Source organism: Phoenix dactylifera, chromosome 1, assembly GCF_009389715.1.
Source record: "Phoenix dactylifera cultivar Barhee BC4 chromosome 1, palm_55x_up_171113_PBpolish2nd_filt_p, whole genome shotgun sequence".
In the NCBI taxonomy this organism is placed as follows: Eukaryota; Viridiplantae; Streptophyta; class Magnoliopsida; order Arecales; family Arecaceae; genus Phoenix; species Phoenix dactylifera.
Window position 1 is genome coordinate 39,173,645 of NC_052392.1, and position 25,931 is coordinate 39,199,575.

Consider the following 25,931-nt stretch of genomic DNA (forward strand, 5'->3'; position numbering starts at 1 on the left):
ATCCTTCTGTGAAGTAAACCGAACAACCTCTAAAAGTACTCTGTTGAGTCTTGACACTTTCTCTTGAAGTAATAATAAAGTATATATGTGTGTTTTATGTCCCCATATTTTTAATCTATATCTTCTCGCAAATAGCTTGAGCAAGAATTTTCCTCCAACAGCCCACCTACATAGAATGAAAACACATTGGTTTGCTGATAGGTTCCTCATCCTAGTTTACCATTATTTGCTTTGTAATTAGAACAACAGCACTTTTCTAGCCATGAATCTCCTTTTCTTCAAAATAGAAGCTTCCAAAATTTCAACACCAAGTCATGTTCTTATCAATAACTCGGGTAACAATCTCTTCATCCATCATATGAGCTTACCTAATAAAATCTTGCTTGCCTCATATTCCTAGTATATATATGTATCTCTTTCTCCCTCTTTATGCCTAGTCTACTATACCGATTGCCAAATAACATCCTACTTAGCTCCATCATACCTATATAGCCTCTTGTAACAACTTTATAACTCTCAAATTTTGGAATTTACCTTCTTAGAGTTTTTTAAAAGCATATTCATGTTTTCTCGAATATTTCTACACCTTGTCATTTCACCATCAAATTCCCTTAAGGGAACCACATGTTCTCATGCCAGCCAAGCACCAACCTAGAAACCCTTCTATTATAAATTGCCATCTGGTGCACATCTCACTTCTGCCATTTCTATGATCCATTGTTCTATTCTTTATTCGTCATTCTTCAAAAGAAAAATCTTCTATCGACTTTTGTATTCCACCATCAAATCCTAGGGCTTCTTTGGACCGTCACCTCTTTCATCTTACTCCAAATGCAAGAATGCTTAAATCCATGCTGTGTAGTTGATCTTTCCCAGTGAATAATTCCATGAAACATGCAAGTCCATCAGATTTTCTGAACAATTTGGTTTCCTCTATCAGCAAGTTTAAGGACTAACTAGATGAATATCTGAATGGTTTTCGAATGAACTAAAGGAAATGATATATGAATTATTATTGCATGTATCATTGGATAAAACAAAGTGGTTAGCATGCAGCACATGAACAAAGTTAAGCTCATCTTTTGAAGGATGTAAAAGTTCAGCAGAACGACAAATTAACTGCGCTATTCCTCCAGCAGAAATTGTTGTTGGATGTCTTTTCACATGCCTGTAAGTTGTTTTGTGATTATCGTTGCTTTTTGACCCATGCTAGTAACAAAGAAAACAGAAGATACAACGAGACTCATTCTGATAGTCAGGTTTCATTCAAGTAGACAAAAGTTAGCAGTCGACAGATACCAGTTAAAAATTTAAGTGAATATGACAATAACCATTACCATAACCAGCAAAACTTGGCCCTCCTATTTTGGACACCATAACAAAAACTGATTTGCCAATCATCTCACTTATGGGCTCCTCTCACATATTTATTAGGCTCTCTTAATTGATAGACACTATTACTGTAGAAAAAAGCACATAAAACAATATATAAAGACAAAGAAGAAAGGAAACACTAACTATAGCCTTAACGCAACCACTGATGAGGGAAATAATACAAATTCATACTTTCCAGTTGATACTTTGATCATGTATATAACCTGACTAGACATACATGTGGCAATGTTCAGACCAGGCTGCATTCAGATAGGGTCAAATTTGAAAAATAATTGCAACCAAAGCATTGGGTTGGGACTCCTCAACCCAAACCTTCCAAAGGTCAATATCCAGCATGACCTAACACTAACCACATCCTACTCTACTTCTTAACCCAACAGTCCCAACCCATGTTGACCTGAAGCACCAAACACAAATTACGATAGTTCAATGTTTCCAAGGAGAAATAACTGCTCGATAACAAGTGATGGAAACCAAAAGTAAAAGCTCTATAAATTCAGCTTGACCCAAATAACCCGCTCCAATCCAACCTCATGAACCAAACTGGCACAAGTGCTCCAACTTATCCCTTCCCATGTAAAATTAAAGTCAAATTGTCTGAACCTGACATAATCCAGAACCAAAAAACCCACTGACACAAATCCAAAGCAATAAGGGTCAGATCAGCTTTTGCCACCCCTTAGAGGATAAGAAGTTCAAGGTATTGCTCTGTCAGCATAGAATCAATTGGTGTTAGATAGCTTAGCCCTCATAGAAGGTATAAACACTGTAAAACTTCTGGCTTTCCTTTATTCTGCAGAGCCCAAAAAGAGTTTTACTTAATAAGAGATACACACATTTTTATGTACTTTGAGTTGGTAGAGACAACATTTTATGGTGAGCAAGTACCTTTATTTAAACTATTGCAGCCAAATCCCTAACTAACAGAAGAGCTGTGAAATCAGGAAATATAAGTCAAAAGATTCAGCACTTGATCCTACAATCAGTGTTAGAGGCCATGAAAATGGGAGAATCATAGAATTCTGCAGTAAGAAGAAAAAGCAGGGTCTGTTATGATGTAAGGCAGCTGACTATGGCTGGTTTGCACGACATTGAACTAATAGCAAAATTAAGAAAACTAGTTAAGGCATGAAGTTCAGCAGGAACCTTTTGTAGATTGCATTAATTCCTTGGCAGAGAGAGCTGTATTTGACCTGTTTATTTACCTTTAAATAAATGCCAGCTTAAAACCCTGATATAAATGCCAGCTTATACACCCCTTCACTTTCCTTTAAATATTATATTATCACTGGTCCCTGATAAGGAACATCTAAATAAATGGCGCACAAAGGCAGGTGATATTATCAAGGTCAAATTCAATTATATGGTAGATAAAAGTTATCTGCATATCCAGAATACCAAAGGAAGTGCACAAAACAATATCAGAAATAGAAGAAAATAGAAGCCACTTTATAAATGTAAACAACAAATTGTGAGAAGAAAAAAAGAAAGAAATAGTGCAATATAAAAAAAAGTGCAGTTTATTGCGATATTATACAGAGCGTTACAATACCATAAACTGTTGAAGTTTATCAGCATCAGATGCGTCAGTATCAGACAATTGGTCTTCATACTGTTTACGAGCATTGTACATTTCAATAGCTTTTTGATAGGAAGTGATCACATTTGTGGGAATCCCATCAAAATCAGAGTCAATGTCATTGACATTCCCTTGTTCGCCCTCCCAAAGCTTGCAATCCATAAGTGTTGATCTTAAATCAACCAAAGGAACAGATAATTGGCGATGGAATAAAGCACGTATTCGCTGAACTTGTTTTGCTTTTTCCTGAAAAAAAGAAGAAAATAGACAGAAATGAAGGGCATGTGAAGGGAATATAATGCTCAGTTTCTCTAATATAACATATCAATAACATAGAAGCCGAAGTTCAAAGTGCATTGACTCAGACCTCATTGTCATTATCGTCAATTGTTAGAAGGATAGCTTGCTCAAATTCTCTAAATGCTTCCCAAATTTTATTGCCTTCGACAATATGTAACCCAGCAGCAGTAAGAGCACGCTCAAATAAATTTCTCATCTTTAAGATACCAGCTGGTGAGCAGTGAGACACTGATGGATCATGTTCTTGAAAAAAATTAATGTAATCTAACCACAAAGGGACAGACTGCATTTAAGAGTTAACCAAAACCAATCACCATGTATTCTTCTAGACTACTAAACAAAATTTTCCATGTTCTGTGTGGTAATTGAAACGTACCAAATATTCCTGCACGCCTCGGTCATACAGCTTCTCAATTTCAGTGAGTGCTTCCAAACTACAGGACCCAAAAAAAAAAAAAACAAATTTCTCTTCAGGGAAAAGGTATTAAGATATATGCAGATCCACAACAATATACATAGGCATGTGAGAAAACAGTGCTATAAATTGAGAAAATATTAAAAGAGCTATATCATTTGAAGCAAGTAGGCTTACAAGAACAAGATATTTTGTCAAATTCAACAGAAAAAAAATGAAGTTTGAACACTTCATTACTTAGAAAAAAACATGTATTCACTTTTTCCTTCGTTCTCTCAGCAATGCCACGTGGGTTCACCCTCTCTTTCCCTCACAGACACACACACACAGAGAGAATGTGACAGACTGCCAAAGAGCCTTCACATGGGTGCTCATGTCACAGGAAGAGAGAAGGAATGAGGACTGCCAGCTGACATTTGTATGTTGTGCTTATTAATATTGCTGGGAATTCAAAGATCTAAGAGAAGCCATAGAACTGTAAGCACAGCAACTATTGTTTCCAATTTTTGTGATTAATTAAAAATCATGATATTCAAATGAAAAGCATGGATAAACGTATGACTCATGTGAATAGGGGGGATCATTTAGTCAACATAAATTGCATACAATACTTCAATGAATTGATTATTTTATAGGATATATGAGAATATATTCAGTAGAATCATAGCACATATGAAAAATAACAGCTCCAGGGTGTTGCATGACTGCAGGTGACCAACACTATAATAGAAAATGAAAACATATGAGTAGATGAGATTTCAGCAAGATAATTAGAACAGCTATGCAAGAAAGATTAGTGTACTAAGCAACATGGGGGAGCATCTGCATGAAATGAAAGCAGCAATAAATATGGCTATAACATTCCATATTCCTTGTTGGCACATTAATAATGAAAGCAACAAGAATCAGTTGAGCACCCATTCATAATGAAAGCAACAAGAATCAGTTGAGCAAGTCAATGGCTGTCTAACAAGAGCTAGAAGAATTATGATCATGTTGAAAGAATAATCCATATTAGTAATTCTAACAAGAGCTAGAAGAATCAGTTGACCATCAGATATTTCTAACCTTGCCAATTTTTTCTCCCTCTTCCATGGGCATTTTTAATAAAAAAGTGTAATTTACTTCTTTTTAACTATATGTAATTTACTTCTTTTTAACTATAAAGATAAATACCAATCTGGATGATAACCACGTTCCAAAAAAGTAAAACAAAGTAATGAGAACCTCTCAAGTGCTATGTGAAACCCCCATGAAGCCAACCCACCACAATAACAATTCCAAGCTTTTTTTGGACACCAAGAATGTAGAAAAGCAATGCCATCTCAAACATAAGGTTGTCGTCAGAACACCAGGATGAAAATAGCATTTTTTGAGGCTGGCAGTGAAAGAATAACAAGTAACCATCTCAGCCTGCACCTCCTCAGTTCTTGCAATCAAACAGGAGTGCAAGTTGATGGTGACAATGAAATTACCCGATGTTATCAAACTTATGCAAGCTTTCCCCAAGGCAAAAGTTTCACAATAGTTCTGATGACCATGGCGCCCACCAAATAAACATGACAACAAAGGGCTATTTGGTTGCTTCTATGCACCGGGAAAAAGCCAAAAAGGTGATGTTGAGGAGTACTTATAGGTTCTATGAGAAAACAAGACTGGTCCTACTCTCCATCAAACTCATTCTTCATATTTTCTGACTTTCTTATAACAGTTTTATGAAAAGAAAGCAATGGAACCTTTACAGAATTCATTTTCCAGGTGCTGTGTTAATTTGGTGGAACTTTACACCCAAATAATCCACAAATGACTGCTACCTCACTAAATCTAAAAGAAAATAAGAAAAATTTCCCACTATATGGTGTCATGGCCACCTTAATGAGGTAAGAAGTGAAAGGATCACAGAAAAAAGATGACAGTTTGACCCACACTTGGGCCGAGCAAACACTTCTAGAGTTAAGCAAGCAGCACTGAATTACCTATAAGGTCAAATGGACATCATTGATCATGATAAATATAAGGATTGCCTGGTTGGTTCTACTTGTAACCTGATTCACCCTAGCTGACTCCTTGATTTGCCAATTACATAGACTTGGTAAGCACGAAGAAGAAACTACACTAGCATAGTGAAATATTTGCTTAAGGATACCCAATAACTTGAAAGTTGTAGCACACTAACATAAATTCTCAGCAGCCACTGACATGAATCTGTTAAACAGGCAAATATTGACTAAGCCACTGAAACATAACCACATATCTAAATTTTGCAAGAGAATGAATGTCATTAATCTGCTAGTCCATGCTTGCATTGGTAATAAATGAATATCTCTTTTTCTCATTAGCTAGAGGTCCCTAAGTTCATGTCAACTGAGGAAACGGAAAGAAGCCTGTTTGCCAAATGCTGAGGAAGCAAAAGGTTCTTTTCTTTAGTTTTTTTTTAACATTTTCTTCTTGTAATCAAATAAACCTTACCGTAGGTTAAATTGGCTTTACAACTAGGGATTGATAGGTTTTGAATAAGTAAAACTTACATATGGCTCATATCAACAAATTTTATCAAAAGAATTTTCTAGATAATACATTGCTAAGGTGATAAAGATGTTTCTAAGTGTCAATCGTCATAACTTAAACACAACTGAAAGTGAGACACACCATTCATATAAAAGCATATCAAACAGCATAAAATGTACCTTAGTCCATGACCAAAACAACAACCATCATGCCTTGCCCCAACTATCTAGCACGGGCTCTATAAGTTCGCATTCGCCAAGCACTCTTATTTAGGACCACTCCAGCTGTTATTTCAAGCTTTCTCCCCACTGCCAAGGTTAACTTAGGTCTTTCCATTCTCTTCCTAAATCCTAACACCATACAAATGTGTGGAACATAAAATATGATATTCACACTAACTATGATGCATAAAGTAAGCAAGCATTGATCAAGATATTCTAACTCTTAATGCAAGAATAAAAATAATAAGAGATTTTTTCCTTCTTAGGCAAATGTTACATTATACAGATAATGATATCACACATAAATAGAGAGGAAACCTGATATTTCAACATTATCTTCCTACATAATCTTCCTCCACAAAGTATACAGAATTGTTTTAGTAAATGAATATGTTAAGAGATCAAAAAGATCTCTACATCATAGCATATAATATATTTTTAATAATTACTTATTGAAGTATTCTAATCATATTATTTTCTTGTTTAATTTTTAGTTGTAGATGAAGAAATTTATGACAATCGATTCATTTTTTAATCAACCAAGACCATTAAACTCCTTAAAAGCTGTCCAGGTGATGTCCAAGTTTTCATCAAGTAGTGGCAAAATCAGAAGACTTGCTATGTATCATGGCAAGGAGGAGAAAAAAAAAATAGAGAGAGACAGTGCACGATTACTTAAAGTAGAAAGACGTGGACAAACACAGGAACAGCCTTACCAGAACCAAACATACCAAACATAAACAATGAATTATATACTTCAGACATGAAAGCCAAATATTGATTTCTAATAAAAGATCTAGATGGGTAAATCCGTAAATGACTGTTATGATCCATCTTGCACAATAAGAAACATGTTAACTATAAAGAACATCTCAGATCTGAATCAAGTGATCAAATATTTCATAATGAATATGATCTCTGAGACTCTGACACTGTTATTGTCACAGACTAGGTAAATTTATTTAACTGTGCATGACCATGTATGCACGTGTGAGAATGTAGATTATTTACATGAACCATATCCACATAAAAACATATACTGATGACAAGTAGCGATATTCAACAATGACACAAGAACAGGAAATTACTGCTTCGCGCATTTAAATTAAACAAACATAGACACATACCCTGCAGATAATGAAATCTCATCTTTCGTCCACTCTTGCCACATTTTCGGGCTTAGAGGAAAGCGCTCATTCATTGCATACCTTGCTTGTCTTAGCTTCTCAACATGTCCAGATTTCCTCAAGCATTGAATATACTGCCAAAAAGAAGGAAAGCAAAATGACTATAAATTCAATAACACAAAAAATGCATGCATGAACACATGCCAGTGAGCATGTGTTTCTGGATGCATTTGTAAGTGGTTCAACTAGAGGGTTCCTGATCCTTTGTTAGACAAAGCTTGTTCATCTAAACTAGTTACTTAACAACTTGCCTTTTCAAAAGGCCTGCATATTGTATCCCATTAAACTGACTACAAGAACAACCTCCAAGCAATATTGTTTCTGAGCAATTAATTTTCAAATTAAGTAACTGATTTAAGTAATATTGTTTCAAACTGACTACAAGAACGTCTACCTACATGCAACAATCGATGAATTCTGCTCCCAAACAAACCCTCCCAGTTATGTTTTCTCAGCAAATCCACCCAAGAAGCTTACAGACCCTCCAATACATTATAAATCTCAAAAGATGCACCCAAGTATCCTAACAGTGTAAAGATGGAAGAGAGAACAGAGCTCAAATTCCCCAAAACGAGCATAACACGCCCATCTGGGAGCTCGTTCCATCTACAAGTTAAAGAACCCCCCAAGAACCCTAACAGTGAAGGGTAGAAGAGAGAGCAGAGGTTAACTTCTCCAAAACGAGCACGATGGAGAAGAAGGTGTGGAAGGAGTACCTGGACGTGAGCTTCGTAGTTCATGGGATTCTGGGCGAGCGCGGTCTCTAGTGTTTCGATCTGAAGGCCCTCCGCCGCTTCGTCATCGGACTCGGAGTCGGAGGAGGAGCTAGGGTTCTTGTCCTCGAAGGCGGCTGCGCCTCCATCTCCGGCCCCGCCGGCGGATTCTTCCTCTAGGGTTTCCTCTTTTGCCGCCTCTCCGGCTTCCGCTCGGTCTTCTTCCATGGCTACGAGAAGAGGCGCTTCCGCCGCCGCCTCGTCCACCGGCATCTCTACCCCCTTCCGCCTAATGATCGGACCCAAGAAAAACAGAGCTTTTTCGGCGAAATCTTTTACAAAGAACAGGCGATAGGAAGGGTGAAAAAGAAGGCGTTCTTTTTAAGGAGAGAAAATGCCCCAAAAGAGTGCTTTTACTTAAACCCAACGACGAGGAGCAGAAGAAAAGAACGGGAGGAGAAAGGGAATAAGAGAAGCGGAGAGCTTAAAACCCAAGATAGGAATAGTTGCTGTTGTTAATAGAAGGAAGACGGCGACGAGGGTAACGAAATCCAGATCAATAGACCGGAGAATAAGCTACACATTCGCCTGTCAATTATAGGAGGGGTAAGTTGGCTGTGAATTAAGGAAAAAGAACAGGTAAATCATGGGAACCGTCTTGAATCAGGGCCGTCGGTTTCGGCCTTCTGATTTGTGCACGGTTGTCCGAACCAGCCGACGCCGGTTCTGGAACAAATAAGATGGCTCCCCAAATCCGTTTCAGCCGTTGGGTTCTAGAGACATGGCTGTCGAGGGGACGCGAAAGCCACGAGTCACATCCATTCAAGGATGAGGCCCCCAGCGAAGTGACTCAAGGGTTCGATGGGCACTACATTTTATCGGCACCGGAGGCGGGCGGCCCAAAATATGAACCTCCACAAATCTGCTAGCCTATCCTTTTCAGCCCAAAGCCCAAGCCTCAAATCAAGCGTGCCATCGATGATTCTTGAGGGATCGACGAACACAACAGACTTTGAAGCTATCTTGGCATGCCTATTACCGAGTGGAAGCTCCGAAATACTAAGTTCATGGAATAGAGCGATTCGAGACCGACTGGAGGGGTGGCAATACAAAGCTCTGTCTATGATGGGTAGGGTGACTTTGATTAGGTCGGTTCTTAGCTCTATGCCACTTAACCTCTTGTCTAACACTGTCTTGCTAAAAGCCCTACTCTTCAAGCTGGAGCAGATATTTAGAAGATTCTTGTGGAGGTCGCACATTGGTGGGAGAGGGGTGCATTTGGTGGTGTGGGACACTATCTGCCAGCCTCTCCGCGACAGGGGCCTAGGCATTCAGCCCCTCAAAAAGTGACGTGATGCTAGCCAAACATGCTACAAGATTCATCCTCAAGCTAGAGTGCCTTTGGAGCTCTATGATGAGGACCAAATATAGCCTATGGACCTATGGTGCTGAGATCTTAGCTAGCCGAAAATTCTCCTACTTGTGGAAGGCGATTTGCTCCCATGCCTCGGAGGTGATGGCCAGCATTAGATGACTGACTGGGACGGTTGATCCGGGGATGTGATAGAGGATGTGTGGGTAGTGGACCTCCTCTTGAGCCGATGGCCTACTACGATTAGTTCGGAGGCTGCAGCAGGCTTACGCGTCCGAAATCTTTTCTACCATGGGGACAGGAGGTTGAACAACGAGATGGTTACCTAGCTTTTCAGAGGGACATTGGTGGAGTTGATTTTCTCCCTTTTGATCCCAACTCATGACTGCTCTGACGTGCAAGTTTGATGATCCTCCTACAACCCAAAGGTGAGGGCGAGGGACCTCTATGGCTTGGCTAGGGGCGGCCTACCTGGAGGCTAGATGGCACTTGGATTTGAAGGTTGAGGATCCACCCTAGGGTCGGCCTCTTCATCTGGAAGGTGGTCGGGGGTCGCTTGCCCACAAGGGATGTGCTAAGCGGTTGGAGTTTAAGCATCCCCCGATCTGCCCTTTTTGCAATATGGAGGAGTCAGTGGATCATGCTTTATTTCAGTACTAGAGGGGGCGCATATATGGAGCCACGTCAATCTCTCCCCATCTTTCTTTTGGTCGACAACTCCCTCTCGAACCTTCCTAGAGTTCCTTCGGGAGAGCTCTAATAGCGAGTCGTCCATGCTATGAGGTATCAGGGCTGCTTATATTACCTACCACATCTGGCTAACCAGAAACACCCACATCTTCGAGGGAGAGACACGTGCGACAAGATTTGTTTTGGAGAGGGTGATGGTGCAGGCCATTGTGATCACTTCTCTCTCCACTACCTGTGAGACTAAGATAGCTTGAGATATATAGGACTCCCCTTCTGCTCATGCAACAACCCAAGTAGTTTATATCACCTAGAAGCCCCCACGCCCAAGTTTCCTCATCAACTTCAATGCTAATGTGATGGATGACGGCAGCAGAGCCAGTACGGGCTTTGTGATTCGGGGTTCAAATTCTAGACTAATTGTAGTAGATGGGTCGCCGATCTTCGATACCTCAGTCCCGAGGATCGAGCTGAGGGTGGCCTCGGTAGGGATCACCTATGTGAGGCAGATTTTGAGGACTGACCGCCTGATAATCAAGAGGGACTTAGCAATGGCGATTGGCTAGAATTGCAGTTAGACTGTGCTCGGTGTTGCCCACCTGCTCCTGCTTGACATCCAGAAGCGTGTGAAGGAGTATGTGTTCTAGATGGCCAGGCATATCTACTGTAAAGTAAACAGTGCGGCGGACTAAATTACCTTGTTTGTAGCAGAACATTCTAAAGGAGTTCTATGAACCAACACTTTAGATGTTTTAACCGTGTTGAGTGATATTTTGTTTTTTAATTTTATTAGATATATTCATACTACGCGTATATAAAACCACTAAGCATGCAAAAACTCTTTGCCGTGCGTCAAAATGCGACAACAGCAGTCTAGAAAAGACTGTCAAACATTGCCCAGGATCCGCTAAAGAGGTGTCAATGCCTCTGCGGAAGAAGTTGGTAGGGACCGATCTTTGGCCCTGCAGAAGGCGAGTTGGTAGGGACCAATCTTTCTTGACATCCTTTAAATCTCATATATAGCCGTTGTCAAGCAGAGATTACTCATCATTTCTATCGTTCTGGTGTTGAGTGCTTCCATATAGCAGTGCAATCATTCAATCAAATCTCCAACCTTCAGATTTGAGAGTGACAAGAAAGCATACTTCTTTCCACAACCAAAATCATCAGGAATTCAGGATTCTTGAATCGCTCTCCATAAAAGGAGAGAAGAAAAGTTGAACCATAAAACGTTACTCCATCATGATAGATAGATCAAACACGCTTCTAAAATTGCAAGGTATTTGGCAAAACATTAACCACAATGGCGTTGGTACTCAGATCTGCCGCACAGAAAAGCACTGAAATCAAATAGCTGGATTGCAAACATGATTGAGATCGGTATGCAATGAGCCAAGAAATAAGCAGAAGAAAAAGAGACTAATTGATACATCTAGTGCAATCAAATGCGTGAAAAGAAAAGGAGAAATATTAATTGTAAAGGTTCACTGCCACAACTCACACCTAATTCTGTTTCTTCTAGCAATTTAGTTTAGCACATAAGATATCACTCATGACAAATGAATTCTTACCCAAAGAGACACCAGTAATTAACAGTAACATACTGAATGTGAAATTAATTAAACTACGTCTAAAACCTGAAAGCCTGACTTGGGCGTGCAGGTCCATTGACTGTTGCATCCCAAAATGGTTTTCCTATTCTAATACATCTGCAATAACGCTTGTCTATGCTTTTCATGCTCTAGCCCTTTTGTTGCTGCATCCTGGGCATTTGTACTGCTTGATGTGCTCAGCCCTAGCAGGTGTGATCCTGACGCACTTCCCATGGAACCATCGCTCGCAAACGTCGCAGCATATCCAGAATTCATCATTTGCATAGTTGTCCCCACATGCACCACACAAAGTGTTTCCATGCTCCTCCTCATCCTCATCCTCATCCTCTTCTCCACTCTCTTCATCCTCTTTCGGGAGAGGCATCTTGGAGGCCTTTGACTCTGCCTGCCGTGACTGCTGGGAAGAGAGAAGATAAGACAGCGAGGGCAGCAAAAATTCGGCTTGAGTTCTCTAATGAGAAAGAAGAAAACAAGAGATGCAATGTAAGGAACTCATATATACTACCATGACCATCTTTGAGCTTGATTTGTTGCTCTTGCTACTGCTGTTAGGGGTTTTTTCTTTTGATTGCTTCTTTGCAGTTCCAGTCACAACCTCATATATGGTGGGGAGATTATTGATCATGTTGAAAAGTCGCCTCCTGTACGGTTATTCCACAAAGTAAACCATGTCAGGCATGAACATTTTTCATCTAGGAAGTCAAAACGGTTAAAATTTCAATAAAGAAAAGTGATTCCTCTGGGAAGGCTGCAAACTGGAATATCATATGCATGAGTAATGACAGAAGATATATTCAGCAGTCTACCAATTAAACAGGGAAAGTATCTCTTCGGAGACTTCCAATAAAATTGGAAACCAATTAAACAGGGAAAGTAAATACAACGTAATAACTGTAAATACAACCACAACATAGGACAGATATTTGTGCAAAGGTAAAAATCGTCAGATTTGAAAGCTGAAGTGCACAAAAACAAGAATATAGAATAGAAGGCACGAGCAGCTTTCAAGCTTGATCATCATTCAGCTATATATTAGCAGTTTCATCCATAAATAGGTGTTGTTTAGAAATAAGCAGTCTAGACAACACACACCCAAACCCCCTCCCCTGCACTCCCCCCCCCCCCCAAAAAAAAAAAAAACAACCAAAAAGAAAAAAAGGAAAACAGAAAAAAAAAAAGAAATGGGGAAAACACCATGCTCAGAATTTACTACAAGTGTACAAGCATGTCTGTTATCATTTTAAAGGAAAAACACAGAATCAAACAAGTTTCCATATATAAAATTAACCTAGTCTCTGATCCACTGATCGAGCATTAAACCTCATGATATAGATCCATAAAATAGGAGAAAATTAGACAAGGAGAAAAATTAAGCTACCCAAATAACACGAGAATTAAATATGCAAGAATTAATGATGGTTGTATATCTAATTGTTGAACTTGACTCATTTGTACTGAACTATGATCCTCCAGTGTAGATGCATAAAATAGGTCAAAATAATAGCTTTGTCTGCAAGTCCCTTGCAAACTAGGTCCTTGCACGCCAGCCATTCCCAGAACCATTTTGTAGACACAAGGAAGGAGATCACATTAGTATAGATTTTGTCCCAGGTATAGAACATTTTGCATCATTATAGTAAGAAACATAAAACTAGACACCATCGCAAATATTAACTGTGCAATTTGTTCTTTTTCTTTGCAGTATTATCAAGCAAGTCACCTTTGCAATTTATAATAGTTAATCTTCATGACATAGCCAAGTGACCTACAAACTCCAACGGCCTCTCCAAAAGCCCAACAAACACTATCTTACTCAGAAAACATAGATTGGTTCATGCATATTATTACTTAAGACAGGCAAGGAATAATCCTGGGAAATTATTGAGCATCTTTATGCAGTTAGGTCCACAATATGTTTAACAATTATCAGCGTCAAGACATTCAAAATGCTTCAAACGATTAGTCTCTGGGCGCAAATTTTGCCCCTAGTGCTTTCCACAAAAGCTACTTATCCATGTGTATCATGTGCTTTCAGATTTTAATAGTTTTCTAACAATCAAATATGTATGTATTCAGAGAAGTTTGTTTCACGTATTCCACATAATCAACTGTGTTTTGATAATGCAGTAACTGCACCCCTGTTCCCTCATTCTGTATGGAGGACGCTCCAAGTTCAAAACTAGTTAGTGTTTCCTCAAGTATTTGGACCTGGGCAATTCCATCAGCTGGATCATTCCTCCCTTTTTATCAAACAAGAATTACTCTACAAGTGTTTGCTGCTAAATCATTAGATAATTTTGAATCCTATAACAGCATCAATGAAAGGTTAAGGTGGCTTTTCATTGCAATTGAACAGAAAAAAGTGACATGAATTGCAACCAAGTACAGTAAGCATAACCATAACAAAAAGCATCATCATAATTATGTGGTTCTGGTTTAACAGTCCTTTTTCTAAAACCAATCCTACTAGAGGACCTTTGTCAACAACATCTGCTTTAAGAACTTTTCTCGCAAACGTCATTGAGATTTGAGATTTTTGTAGGTCCTCCCATCCTACCAGCACTTTTTTTTGTTAGACCAAAGTATCCACTCAACAGCCTCATCCGGTGAGTCTAGATCATATTTAGAATTGACATGCACCCAACTTTAAGGCTTTTCCACTATCAAAAAGAAAATTCCCTTTAATCTCTACCGTATAAAGTAATTGCAGAACACCCTATAAGTATTACCCACCACCCTTTCATCGATCTAAACATGTGAAAGATATTTGCTTCTAAATCTCCATTGTTTCATATAATAAATCTTGATAGCAAAATATAACATTGAGGTATTTTTGGGCCATAACATAAGCCTTCTTTTGACTTCATTGCCACTAAATTACATCCCACATGCCGAATTTTGGTTTGCATGATTAAATTGACCATTATCCTACAGAGTTTTCCTTCACCATTTTAAATTTCACACTCGCTCCTATTAGGTTTTAAACTGACACTATACATTTGCAGAAAATATACAAATGGCACATCTCTTCGATTAACTGCAAACAGTTTATCAACCATGGATTCACCATGCTTAAAAACCTCCCTCACCTCATCACACCAAATGCTAGTTCTCAGAAAGTGTTCCTTCCTATGCCCTTAATGATATCAACATAAATTTGGATTGGTTTCTTCCTTTAGAACCAACAAACCAGCTTATTGTAGTATTTTGTCATTTTTTAAAAAATTAATTAAAAACAATGTGTACGTTCATCCTTTTCATAACTCTTTCCATCAATGACCAAGAAAAAAAAATAGCAACCACCCAACTTACCTTCTTGGTGCAAAGTCAAATTAGATCGAATCATTTTTATGCAACATGGTGTTATCATTTTTACTAGTTCCTTCACAGCAAGGTTTGTCAGACCGACCATACCGACGTACCAGTAGGCACCGGTACTAGTACAGTACCGATTGACGCACGCAGGGATGCGACGCGCAGACGCAAAAAAAAAACTGCATGCGTCGCATCCACGAGAAAAAAAAACTACGCATTCATGCGCAGGGTACCGGTTCGCACCGGTTCAAGTATAGAACCGAATTTATATGTTGTACCGTACTGATGCCTGTCGGCACCAATTCAGTACAGGCTGAACCGATCGGTTCCGGTCGGTTCAGCATACCTTGCTTCACAGTGTGGCTCTTAAATCTACTTCCATGGAAATTGATGCAATTCGTCTCTCTATTTATTTTGATATCACCTCAATAATTCATCTTCCATTATATAGGATTTATCGTATCTTTATTAACTCAGATAGCTTTATATACCACATTTGGTATTCTAATCGGTCCAATGCTTAGCTCTCGTACATTATTTTCTTCCAAACTTGTAGCAAACAATTATATAAACTATAAATTATGCTATGGTCATCATGCATCCTCCCACCTCACCTACAAGACTTCCATCAACAAATTTGGAAACAACTTGTTGATCACCATTTGCACACTCAAAAGCATAGAGTTGCAAGGAGATGAGAGACCAAGCACAATTAAAAAAGAAAAGCTATTGTAGTAGCAAAAGTAACAGAAAAAAAGTGCCACCAAGTTATACTTTAGGTAAGTAATATAAGTATAACAACTCTAACATCAAGATACAAAGAGGAATACATTGACTAAAATGATGTGAATTTACTAATTACAAACTAAGTTCCACTCCATGATCAAATGAAATGGTGTATCAAACAAGCATCTCATCACTAATAGCATCGAGGGAAGAGGGTTGACAATTGTGCCACTTGCATAGAATTTATAATATGCGAGCTTAATTTTTCTATACAAAGTCATCTTTTATTGCTCGCTGCCTCCCCCACTGTCCCCTGGGAAAAAAGAAATCTAAACAAGATTTCTTTTTGGATAACACCTTTAAATGGGCATTTTTGTTACACGGCTATTTATTTTACCACTATAAAAGACTCCATAATGTTCATTATTGATACCAAACTGACTCTACATACCTTGAACTAATTTGGATCTCACTTAAAGATCAATTTTATATTTATCTGACAGATTCCTACCAGAGATATTTGTTTAAAAGGTTTCTATTATCAATTGGGACATTGTAGCCGAAAGAAAAGATAATGCATTAGTCCAGTCAGGAACAATAACTTCTTAAGTCCCACGCATAACATTGACATCAACTTTTCTTTGTTTCCCTCTCTGTGTTTTTAATGGTTAGATGCATAGCAGCTGAAGTTTACTAAGTTGGGTGCTAGAGATGATCCCGTTCAAATCAATTTTATAAACAAAACCCACACATGTCCATCAACTTTTTCACACCATCTCCCTCCATTTCAAGCATTGCTCCCTGAACCTCCTGCTTCATTCATCAACTCCTTTCCAAGCACCAGAACTGCACCACAGCTCCTTAATCTTTGCTAATGTATCTCAAGACGGAGTATTTGAGGTTGGATCAACGCAGCTCCATACTCATGTCAAAACATGGACAACAGTATAGATTTTTTTTCCCCATACTTGTATGCCTCAAACTGTTTTCCTTCAACAACAATAATTTTGTTGCAAATGGTCCTCTCTTAACAACTTGATGAAAGAACATCACATTGCACGAACACTTTGTATCAATGTTCTAAAAGACTATAGGCAGCAAACAGGCAACTGCTAACCTCCTAGCCCATAGATGCCTCCACTTGCAGCCTCCGACCTCCACTCCCCCCCCCCCCAAAAAAAAAAAAAGAAACCAAAAAAGAAAAAGAAAAAAGTGGGGAGGGCGGGGCGGGCAAAGTTTAGTACTTGTTGATAAATTGATTAACATCATACTAAGTAACAAAATTTAACTAATGACCTAATAATAATAATACTTTACTCCGATAAATATAATCTAAATGCTTATAAGACTTAAGCTAGTATCTACCAAATCCAAGTTCAAATCTTGCAAATAGAGTATTTGAGGCACACTTTCTACTAAATAGACCTCTCCTGCTCCTCCTTAAATTATCTTCCAGAAACCCCAAACAAGGGTCTTTTAAATCCACAAAATGTTACCTCTCTTTTGGATTTCTTGACATAAGTTACTAAAATGATTCCAGTTTTCTTGAATTCGCCAGAATTGATGCTTCATTTAAAGCAAATACTGATCATCAATTGCAATCCATGAGCAAATATTCCCTCTTTAACTCAAGAAAGAAAGAAAGACCGCCCAAAATTGACAATACAGACTATATACTTAAATAACTAATGAAACCATCCCAACATCATAATAAATGTTATAATAATGCTTAAAATTTTTTGCATAATTTTTGGGTAAAATTAGCTGAAACACCTGAAACCAGACTGGAATCTGTCAGTTTCAGTCGAACAAAATCAAGACAGCCAAAATTAAAGGAAACAAGTAAAGAGTCAAATTTGAATCAGGATCAACCAGAATTTAAAACCTCGATGTCACTTGACCCAAACCTACCTATAGCAAAGTCATTCCCAACTTTGAACACCAACAAATACTAATGCCAAGGACATTAACAACATGTAAGATCTATAAACATTAAATTCCTCCTTTGTCAAGTAATGGAATTGGTAATAAGAGCATATCCTTAAATGTTGATATTTTTTATGTCAACTATATTCTAAAAAAAACAACCAATACAGTTATCCCATACACGTATAGCCATGTTTATGAAAACATGGCCCTTTGGTTTACGAATTTTTTAGCAACTAACAGACTAAGTATGCGAGATTAAGTAACAGATATGCAACCAATAAAGAAAGAATCATGGTTTACAAATTTCCCCCAAAACAATTTGCTTCATAAAAACATTTTGTTACTTCAAGTGAAAGAAACAAAAGTGACCCAATCACTGAAAAATTGTTTCAGATGTTTCTATAAACCACATCAAATTCATCCAACCAACACTGTTTTAAGTGAAACAAGCAACCCATAACGATTTTAAAAAAAAAAAAACAAATCCAACCAATTCTAGCAATGGCAGAACCTTAATATTTGAGTTCAAAAATTCGCTGAAGCATAGACGAAAACTAAGAGTTTAATATTGGAAGGAGAAAAATCAAACTTGGTTGTTTACCATGCTTAACTGCATTACATAATGATTTGATCTAATCAACTAAAGACAATAAAAAGAACAGAGTATTAGTAACAGTAGCATTCTTATGTGAGAACTATAGTTTGGAGTCCACATGAATAACAGAGAAGAGAAAGATAAAGAGTACGGAAAGAAAGGCTTATTTACTGTATGCAAGAAAAAAATCTTGTTAGCCACCCTGGAAGAAAAAGAGACTTCTTTACCGTACGTCCTGCAAAGGCTACATGCTAGCCCATCTTGTCATGTTACTAAACCCAACAAATAGCAACCATATCAAAGTGCTAAAGTAAACTTCCTGATTTTATACCTTATTATATTCAACCATATAATGAAGATCAAAATTTTTCTTCCTAACAAATATTTACAACAAATAGCGAAGAAAAGTATGCCATAAGTATCGATTTTGTAATATCAATTTAAAAACTAAAACCAACAATTAAATTTCAAAAAAAATAGGTTTAAGAATTTAATTATAGCCATGACTTCAGAGAGCAAATGAAATATAATGGGCAAACATGACAAATGTGGTCCAAAAAATCCAACTAAGGTTAGCTAATATGTGGACTTAGTGCCAAATCAACAGCCTAACAGTAGGTTGTGGAAAATATATGATTTCCTATTCTACAAAGTTTTCATGCACAATGTAATGTCAAGAGGACAACTTCCAACTATCAAGTTCTTGGGCACAGATTTCTGTGTCTCATTTCTTAAAACCTTACTTACTCAAAACAAGCGGCGAGATTATGATAACTAGCTGAAAAGACGAACACAACTAATAACTTTGTTTCAAAAAATCTAAGGAAAAATTTGTGCTAAGGCAACTAAGAATCGCCAGGTATGTGCATATAACCAAACAGTCCATGACGTATGATTCAAAGTTTAGCCAAAAAAATCAAAAAATAAAGAAACTAAATCTCAGAATAGAAGCCACAAGCCAAAAATAGATGAGTTTGTTTATGAGCAGATAATAAAGAACGACTATGGTTCACATGTGTGATCATAAATCCACCAATCTGTAAAGTCATAAGCATCCAAGCCTTTTCAACAAACAAGCCTATTATACGTCCTGTTTGTAAACATGGCACTGTTCACATTCTTTAGTGTACTTAGAAGAAAGTAGTTCCTCAGCCTAATTTGTACCCATCCTGTGAGTAGGTCCCATAAAAATGGGATCATTCAGCACATGGTCCCCACCTGAGAGCACAATACATTTGCAACATTCAAATCCAAAAACCATTAATTTTATTTCGGGTATAGTCTTCATCTCCAAGACAACCTTCACAAAATTACTTGGACATATTAGGATTTTCAAGGGCAAGCTTCATTCTCTATGGAATACCTTAGTATATTACCAAGAAATAGTGTTTGAAAAAAAACAACAAACGTGTCAGATCACTATTAGAACACTTAAGCATTTGTTTCCAGTAATATTAAACTATCTACACTTAGTGATGAGTTTAACAATAGTCGTATTATGTCAAATACTGAAAGGAGAATTCTCCTTAAGAGAGAGAGAGAGTACAACTAGGAACTCAATACAATGCAATTACAAACTCAAGGTTCAAAAGAGAAAAAAGACTTAGCATGGTTATTCCCCAATTGAATGTCCTCTATAGATGAAGCATCCCTTGCCATTTTTGGCAAGCAAAAGACTTCTCTGACCTTCATGATTAGGGAGAGAGAGATGAAAGACAGAAGAAGCAACAAGCCTAAAAGAGCAAGAGGATAAAATAATAAATAATTCTCTTTTTGACCTGATGTTAGGCAAGGATAAGGTTCTGCTTTGCCATGGAAGGAGATACAGTTTTCAGTAAGTAATGAGAGGATACAAGCACAAAGGAGCAGATCTTGTGACAAAAGAGGTCATGATAAGAATTAACAAATCGACAATTATGTGAAGCAATTAATGCTCATCCGATTTATTTAACATAACTTCCAATCATAATCTTCTAAGGGGATCATTGAAAGAGAAAAATAACCTTTAGTTACAAGCTGAACATTACAAATTGGTAGGTCATTTGGCAATGCAAGAATTACAAGGGTCATGTAGAAACTACGACTTGTTCAAGGAGAACAGTCCTTTTTAACTTCTTTACATTCTGACAGATCAAGCCATAAAGATTTTTCTTAGATAACTAAAATTCACATTAGTGCAATTCTATAACTTTTCTACCTTTCAAAAATGAGGACTAAGATGGAGTTTAAAATTTTGCAAGCAATGTGGGAAAGGTCAATGTGATAGTATATCCAATTCCTAGAAGCAAAAAATACAAGTGAACACATAGAATTGCACCTGAAAATGACATGCCATGGTAACAATGAGAAGAAAAAAACTAATAGGTTAAGTATCAGCTACAAAAAGACTTTCAAAAGACCCGCATTCTTGAGTTGTGGTTAGAATAAGCTTGCAATCAAGTTGTTAGTGAGCCCAAAACTCTAAGTGAGATAGCATCCTCAATGCATCAAATCTGTAAAGACATCTAGTATGTATTATGGGGACTGCCAATATAATTGCTTCAAATGATTGTCCAACCTCACTTTGGCCTACTATTTGACAGAAGTAACTGATGTTATATACAAAGATCAGGATGCTTTCAATGTTACCATGCATAAGTAACTTGGATGTATCCTATGCCAGTAACATATGGTACACCATCCAAGTCGTTGGATCAACATTGTTCATCTAGTTCTGCATATCTTAAAACACATGAAGCGAAAATCAAATAAACTAGATTTTTAGGAGCTACCATTCCAGATAAATTTTGAGTTTTATTACTTAATTCTTTTTACTCAATAATCATCAGAAAAAGCCATTTAATATCCAAAATACCTGAAATTTTGGACATTCATGATCAACAATGTGGATGGTTGATTTCAATGTCCCGTCACATTCTTTTATGATACCCAAGATGAAGTGAGTATATACGTATATATAAAAATCCATTAGAAAGGAAAAAAATCAAAAGAAAGGCTAAACTATAATTTTTGACATGCTATGACCTACATCAGATGCAGAAGAGCAATGAGATGCCACCTTGCATTTTACATTGCCAACAATATCAGTACAAATTAGTGGAAAGATACTTGCATCAAATCAGTCTCACAGTTTGAGCAATTGTGCTACCTTATACCTTCTCAATCAGCCAAGACAAGATACTGCTGATAGAAAAAAAAATACATAATATTATCATGTAATAATACATATATACCATTTTTCAAATGTTTAATAGGTCATAGTATGTCAAGCCGCATATATGTGCCCAAAGCTGTGTTATGCAACTTTGCATGCATCACACTTTTTTTAGATTAAAAAAATGCATAACACCTTATAAATTTTAAAAGGATAATCAAAAGTCCAAAATCACTAATCAAGAAAATAAGATCATAACTGTGTTGAAGAGATGTAATTCTTTCAACCACCAATCCATGAACAAAAGCAAGCACTAACAACACAACCACATGCTTGACAAATCCAAAAGTTCTCAATGTCATGAATAACAAGAGCACCTTACCTTATTATCTTTACATATATAAATCAATTGCTGATGATAAATAGAAATAAAGAGAAGTTGCATGATGACATACTTTTCCCGGTAGAAAAGTATTTGAATGATGATCATAATTGCATCAATAACAGAAAGGGCTCGTTTGGTTCGCGGAAAAAGAAGGGGCGAAAGTGTGGTCAACGGAAAAGTAATGAGATGCCTCTTGTTTGGTTAGAGTTTTCAAAGGAGAAAAATGAAAAAGTTGTATTCTCATGGGAATATGATTCCCACATTTCATAGGAAAGTCTTTCCCATGAGAAACATGGAAAAGTTACTTTTCCATGAGCCAGGAATCACTCCATTTTTATTTTTTTCCAAAAAGGCCCTTCAACATTAAAAAGGCATTAAAGACCTAATTTTATTAAGGGTATAATAGAAATTACACATAACTTTTCTAGGAAAGTGGATAGTCAACCAAACATAAACACTCTGAAAATCTGTCATTTTTCCATGATCAACCAAACATGCCAATAGTACTTTCCCAGACATCCTCTTCCTAGGAATCTGCTTCCCATAAATCATATTCCTAGAAGGAAAAATGTTTTCCGCGAACCAAACGAGCCCAAAAGGTAATTATATAAGAAGTCCTGCTCTTAAGCACAAGGAACAGGACCAAGCATCACTAAGACATCAATTTTTGGTAATGTCATAGTCTCCATTCAAAAGAAAATTTTACCTGGACTCCTTGTCAAACCCAAAGCGAGCCCCAAAATAGAATGCAACAGCCAACAACCATGCATCACTGTGAACTGCAACTAGTGACAGCCAATCCTTTTCGTCCATCCCATCCCTGGCAAAATTAATTCCTAATGCTGGCTCAGGAAGCTCTGGAGGTACTTCCTCAGCAGGCAAATTTACTTCCCAGGTCTCATTGGGAAGTCCATAAAGACACAAGTTCTCCTTTTCTGCCAATGCAATCAAATGTTCAGTATGGAACATTCTCAATAAGTAAGACTCAAACTGCTGATAGAGTAGAGGCTTCTCCAATGACATAAATCACATAGCTTTCAAAACTCTGCGGAGAAATATGTAGTTGATTGAATTGCACAAATTGTAATTACAGAAAATGCATTAAATAGCCATTGAGTGCTTCCCAGAAAGAATTGCTGCTCAGTAAACAGCAGAGGTAATGTTTTCTTAAAAAGGTCATTACACATAAATTGGAGGAACAAATTATGACCTGCCTACATTTTAAATTTCGTACAAACTCAAACAATGAGCTTCAACAATAGTGGTAGTTATTCGGTTATCAATCACAAGAAAGGCGATTTAATCAAATATCACAAACCATAACCAACAATCTCTATCCATGATATAAGGCATTGCCTTAAAGCAACCTTCTTTCCCACTCAAAACTCCATCCATGATCTCCGGAAATGCAAAGGCATTCAGTATAAAGACTGAGGAAGAAAAAAGAAATATTTCAGTCCCAAACAGCTACATTTGATTTGACGAAACACATGAAATATTATCCATAGCTTTCACAAAATCACGTAGCATCTAAAGGGACGAAAACAACAAAATTTCATCTTTCAGCATCGGATCATCTGAGAAAACAAAGAAATCAAAAGAGGACCAGTTAAAGGAGGTGGAAATGTTCTAATACCACCAACGGGCCGAATCAAACAACAAAACCATAAATGGCGGAACCCTAACACCACCGGATCGAACAAAGAAAGGGATGACTCACCGGGATCACAAAGCTGGTAGAACTTTTCAACCTCTGCAACACCAGCAACAAAGAAAAAAAACTTTCTTTTCAGAAACCCACAGACAAACCAAAACGGAAAAAATACCTCAAAAGCTTAAAAAAACGAGCTCAAGAGTGGGAAAAAGGGAGAGCGGAAGAGACCGGTGGTGAGAGCTTTGATCATGCCGGCTCGCCGGCCTCTGAAATCCCTGAAGACCTCCTCCGCCGTGCGAGAATTGTACGCCCCCGCACCCCCCTCCATTTCCCACGCGACAGCAGACCAGGCCGGCGGACCTCGCGAGCTCCAATGGCGGAAGCGAGAAGGGATTTCCCCCTGGAATCGCAGAACACCAGATCAGACTTCAGAGAGCGACCGAGCAATAAATTAGGGTTCCCAATCTCCGTCGATAGATTAGGGTTTTCGAGAGCTTTTGGGGGGCGAAAGAGTTCAAATCCCAGCTCGATGAGAGGAAGAACAAAAGAAGCGAGCGAAGGGGAGAGAGAAAGAGGGGGATGAATGGAGGGAAGGTAGCGAGAGATGGAGGGGTTTTGTGGGTTTTTATTTGGTTGAGGAGGGCTCTTATTCGTTCTTCTTTTTCGTTTTCCGGCTTTTACCTCCTCGTGGTGGCGTACTGGCGGCGTCGGGGAATGTGCGGTCATCTTACCTGCCTTAAAACCGTGACCTTTTACTTTCGGAAAATGACTTCTATGTCCCGGTCAAACAGAAGTGGCACGCCTATCAATTTTTTTCCCCTCCATGGTCCCATCCCATTTGGATAGGGCACGTGAATGGCACATGAGAAAGTATTTTGTGGCATGATTTTCTTTTTTTTCTTTTTTTTGGCATGATTGGTACATGGTTTTGAAGCAAATTGGATGCAATACAAGATTGAATTGGTGATTGCTCATAGTCTTTGGAAGCAATCTAGATTTGTGGAGGATTGCTTATGCTGGCAAATTGAAGAATAAGGATAGGCTGGTGTTGCATTAAGATCCCTTAGAGAATGATTACATAATAAAAGAATAATTTCATTGAAAATAATAAGAAAATGAGAGGGAACCATGTAACTTCATTCAGTGATTTGTTCATGGGACACTTCTTGGAATGTTTGGAATCATTTCTTAGTCATCTACAACAATCATTTAGTCACAAAAACAGGAATTCATGCTTAATTTTGTATGTGCTATAGTAATACTCTAATTAATCACCAAAATCGCAATCTCTTGTACTGAATGCGAGGACCCGTGCGGGCGTATGTTTAGTCCTATATCGGTTATTCGCTGGGTGGATATTGGGTACTTATACAAGATAAAGGAACCCAAATAATACCTTCCGGCTAGACATTTTGGGTGAGGTCCTAAATTGTTACAAATAGTATCAAAGCAAACCCGGCCCATAATCTATGCAAAATATGGGACACTGCAGCACGGATCCATTGGGGCTAACCATGAGCCAATCGTGGTGTTTGTGATTAGATTTGAATGAATTTGAACCATTAGCCTGACGAGAATGTCAGAGCTTGAACGGGAGGAGTATGTGAGGACCCGTGCGGGTGTGTGTTTAGTCCCATATCGGTTATTCGCTGGGTAAATCTTGAATACTTATACAGTATCAAGAAACCCAAATAATACCTTCCGGCTAGTCATTTTGGGTAAGATCCTGGATTGTTATACTGAACCTAGAAGAAAATATTGTGGATATTTATAGTGCAACTACGGGCTCCACAACTTTATTGACAACCTTGATTATATTAAAAAATTATATTATTTTGAAACTTTTATTTTGCGTGACCGACAACTTGCTTTATATATTTATTGTTGCGGCAGTCATATGATACGCGTTGTTTAATTTAGCGAAGGCATGTTATGGTATGATTTTTGTTTGAATAGTTTTGAGAAAAGATAGAGACAATTTTATATAGTGTAAATTAACGAAACATCCTTTGTCGATATTTCAATCAAAATAAATGTGGGGATGGGTGTCTCAATCATTTAAGAAGCTTCAAAAATTAAAACTTTCTAGGAAGAATTAATACATCTGACGATATATATACCATAATGGCACATACTTCACTTGTTTAATTAAGATGACAATGCAAGCTAGAAGAAACTGTTAG

The 25,931-nt window shown here is 37.8% G+C and overlaps 2 protein-coding genes across 5 annotated transcripts in view; both read right to left on the reverse strand.

The window, feature by feature from the left end:
- The window catches only part of LOC103706092 (squamous cell carcinoma antigen recognized by T-cells 3), a 32,354-nt gene extending 23,523 nt beyond the window's left edge, over positions 1–8,831 (reverse strand). The window contains exons 1-5 of one of the 3 annotated variants that reach the window (XM_008790091.4): positions 8,322–8,831; positions 7,546–7,679; positions 3,651–3,708; positions 3,342–3,557; positions 2,948–3,220 (exon numbers count right to left, since the gene is read on the reverse strand). In XM_008790091.4, the coding sequence (XP_008788313.2) occupies positions 2,948–3,220; positions 3,342–3,557; positions 3,651–3,708; positions 7,546–7,679; positions 8,322–8,591 (951 nt within the window). In that variant the 5' untranslated portion in view covers positions 8,592–8,831. Of the gene's footprint in view, positions 1–2,947; positions 3,221–3,341; positions 3,558–3,650; positions 3,709–6,376; positions 6,548–7,545; positions 7,680–8,321 lie in introns of those variants that run through there. The other 2 variants (XM_008790093.3, XM_008790092.3) reach the window with 2 other exon arrangements.
- Positions 8,832–11,823: 2,992 nt separating this feature from the next.
- On the reverse strand, positions 11,824–24,443 carry LOC103706091 (PHD finger protein ALFIN-LIKE 5-like). 2 transcript variants are annotated; one of them, XM_008790088.4, is made up of 5 exons: positions 23,977–24,443; positions 23,815–23,847; positions 22,801–23,029; positions 12,496–12,631; positions 11,824–12,384 (listed from the first exon to the last, which is right to left on the reverse strand). In XM_008790088.4, the coding sequence occupies exons 1-5, from the start codon at positions 24,074–24,076 to the stop codon at positions 12,112–12,114; spliced, it is 771 nt and encodes a 256-aa protein (XP_008788310.1). In that variant the 5' UTR covers positions 24,077–24,443; the 3' UTR covers positions 11,824–12,111. The 2 variants fall into 2 exon arrangements, with proteins under 2 accessions (XP_008788310.1, XP_008788309.1); XM_008790087.4 differs by having other exon boundaries at positions 11,824–12,387.
- Between the last annotated feature and the right edge of the window lie 1,488 nt (positions 24,444–25,931).

Excerpts from the sequence above, each read along its gene's own strand:
- LOC103706091 (XM_008790087.4), bottom strand. The coding sequence starts at position 24,076 with ATGGAGGGGGGTGCGGGGGCGTACAATTCTCGCACGGCGGAGGAGGTC. Across the intron at positions 23,030-23,814 it reads CTACCAGCTTTGTGATCCCG|AAAAGGAGAACTTGTGTCTT; the intron begins GTGAGTCATCCC and ends TTGCATTGGCAG. Across the intron at positions 12,632-22,800 it reads GGGTTTGACAAGGAGTCCAG|GAGGCGACTTTTCAACATGA; the intron begins GTAAAATTTTCT and ends ATAACCGTACAG.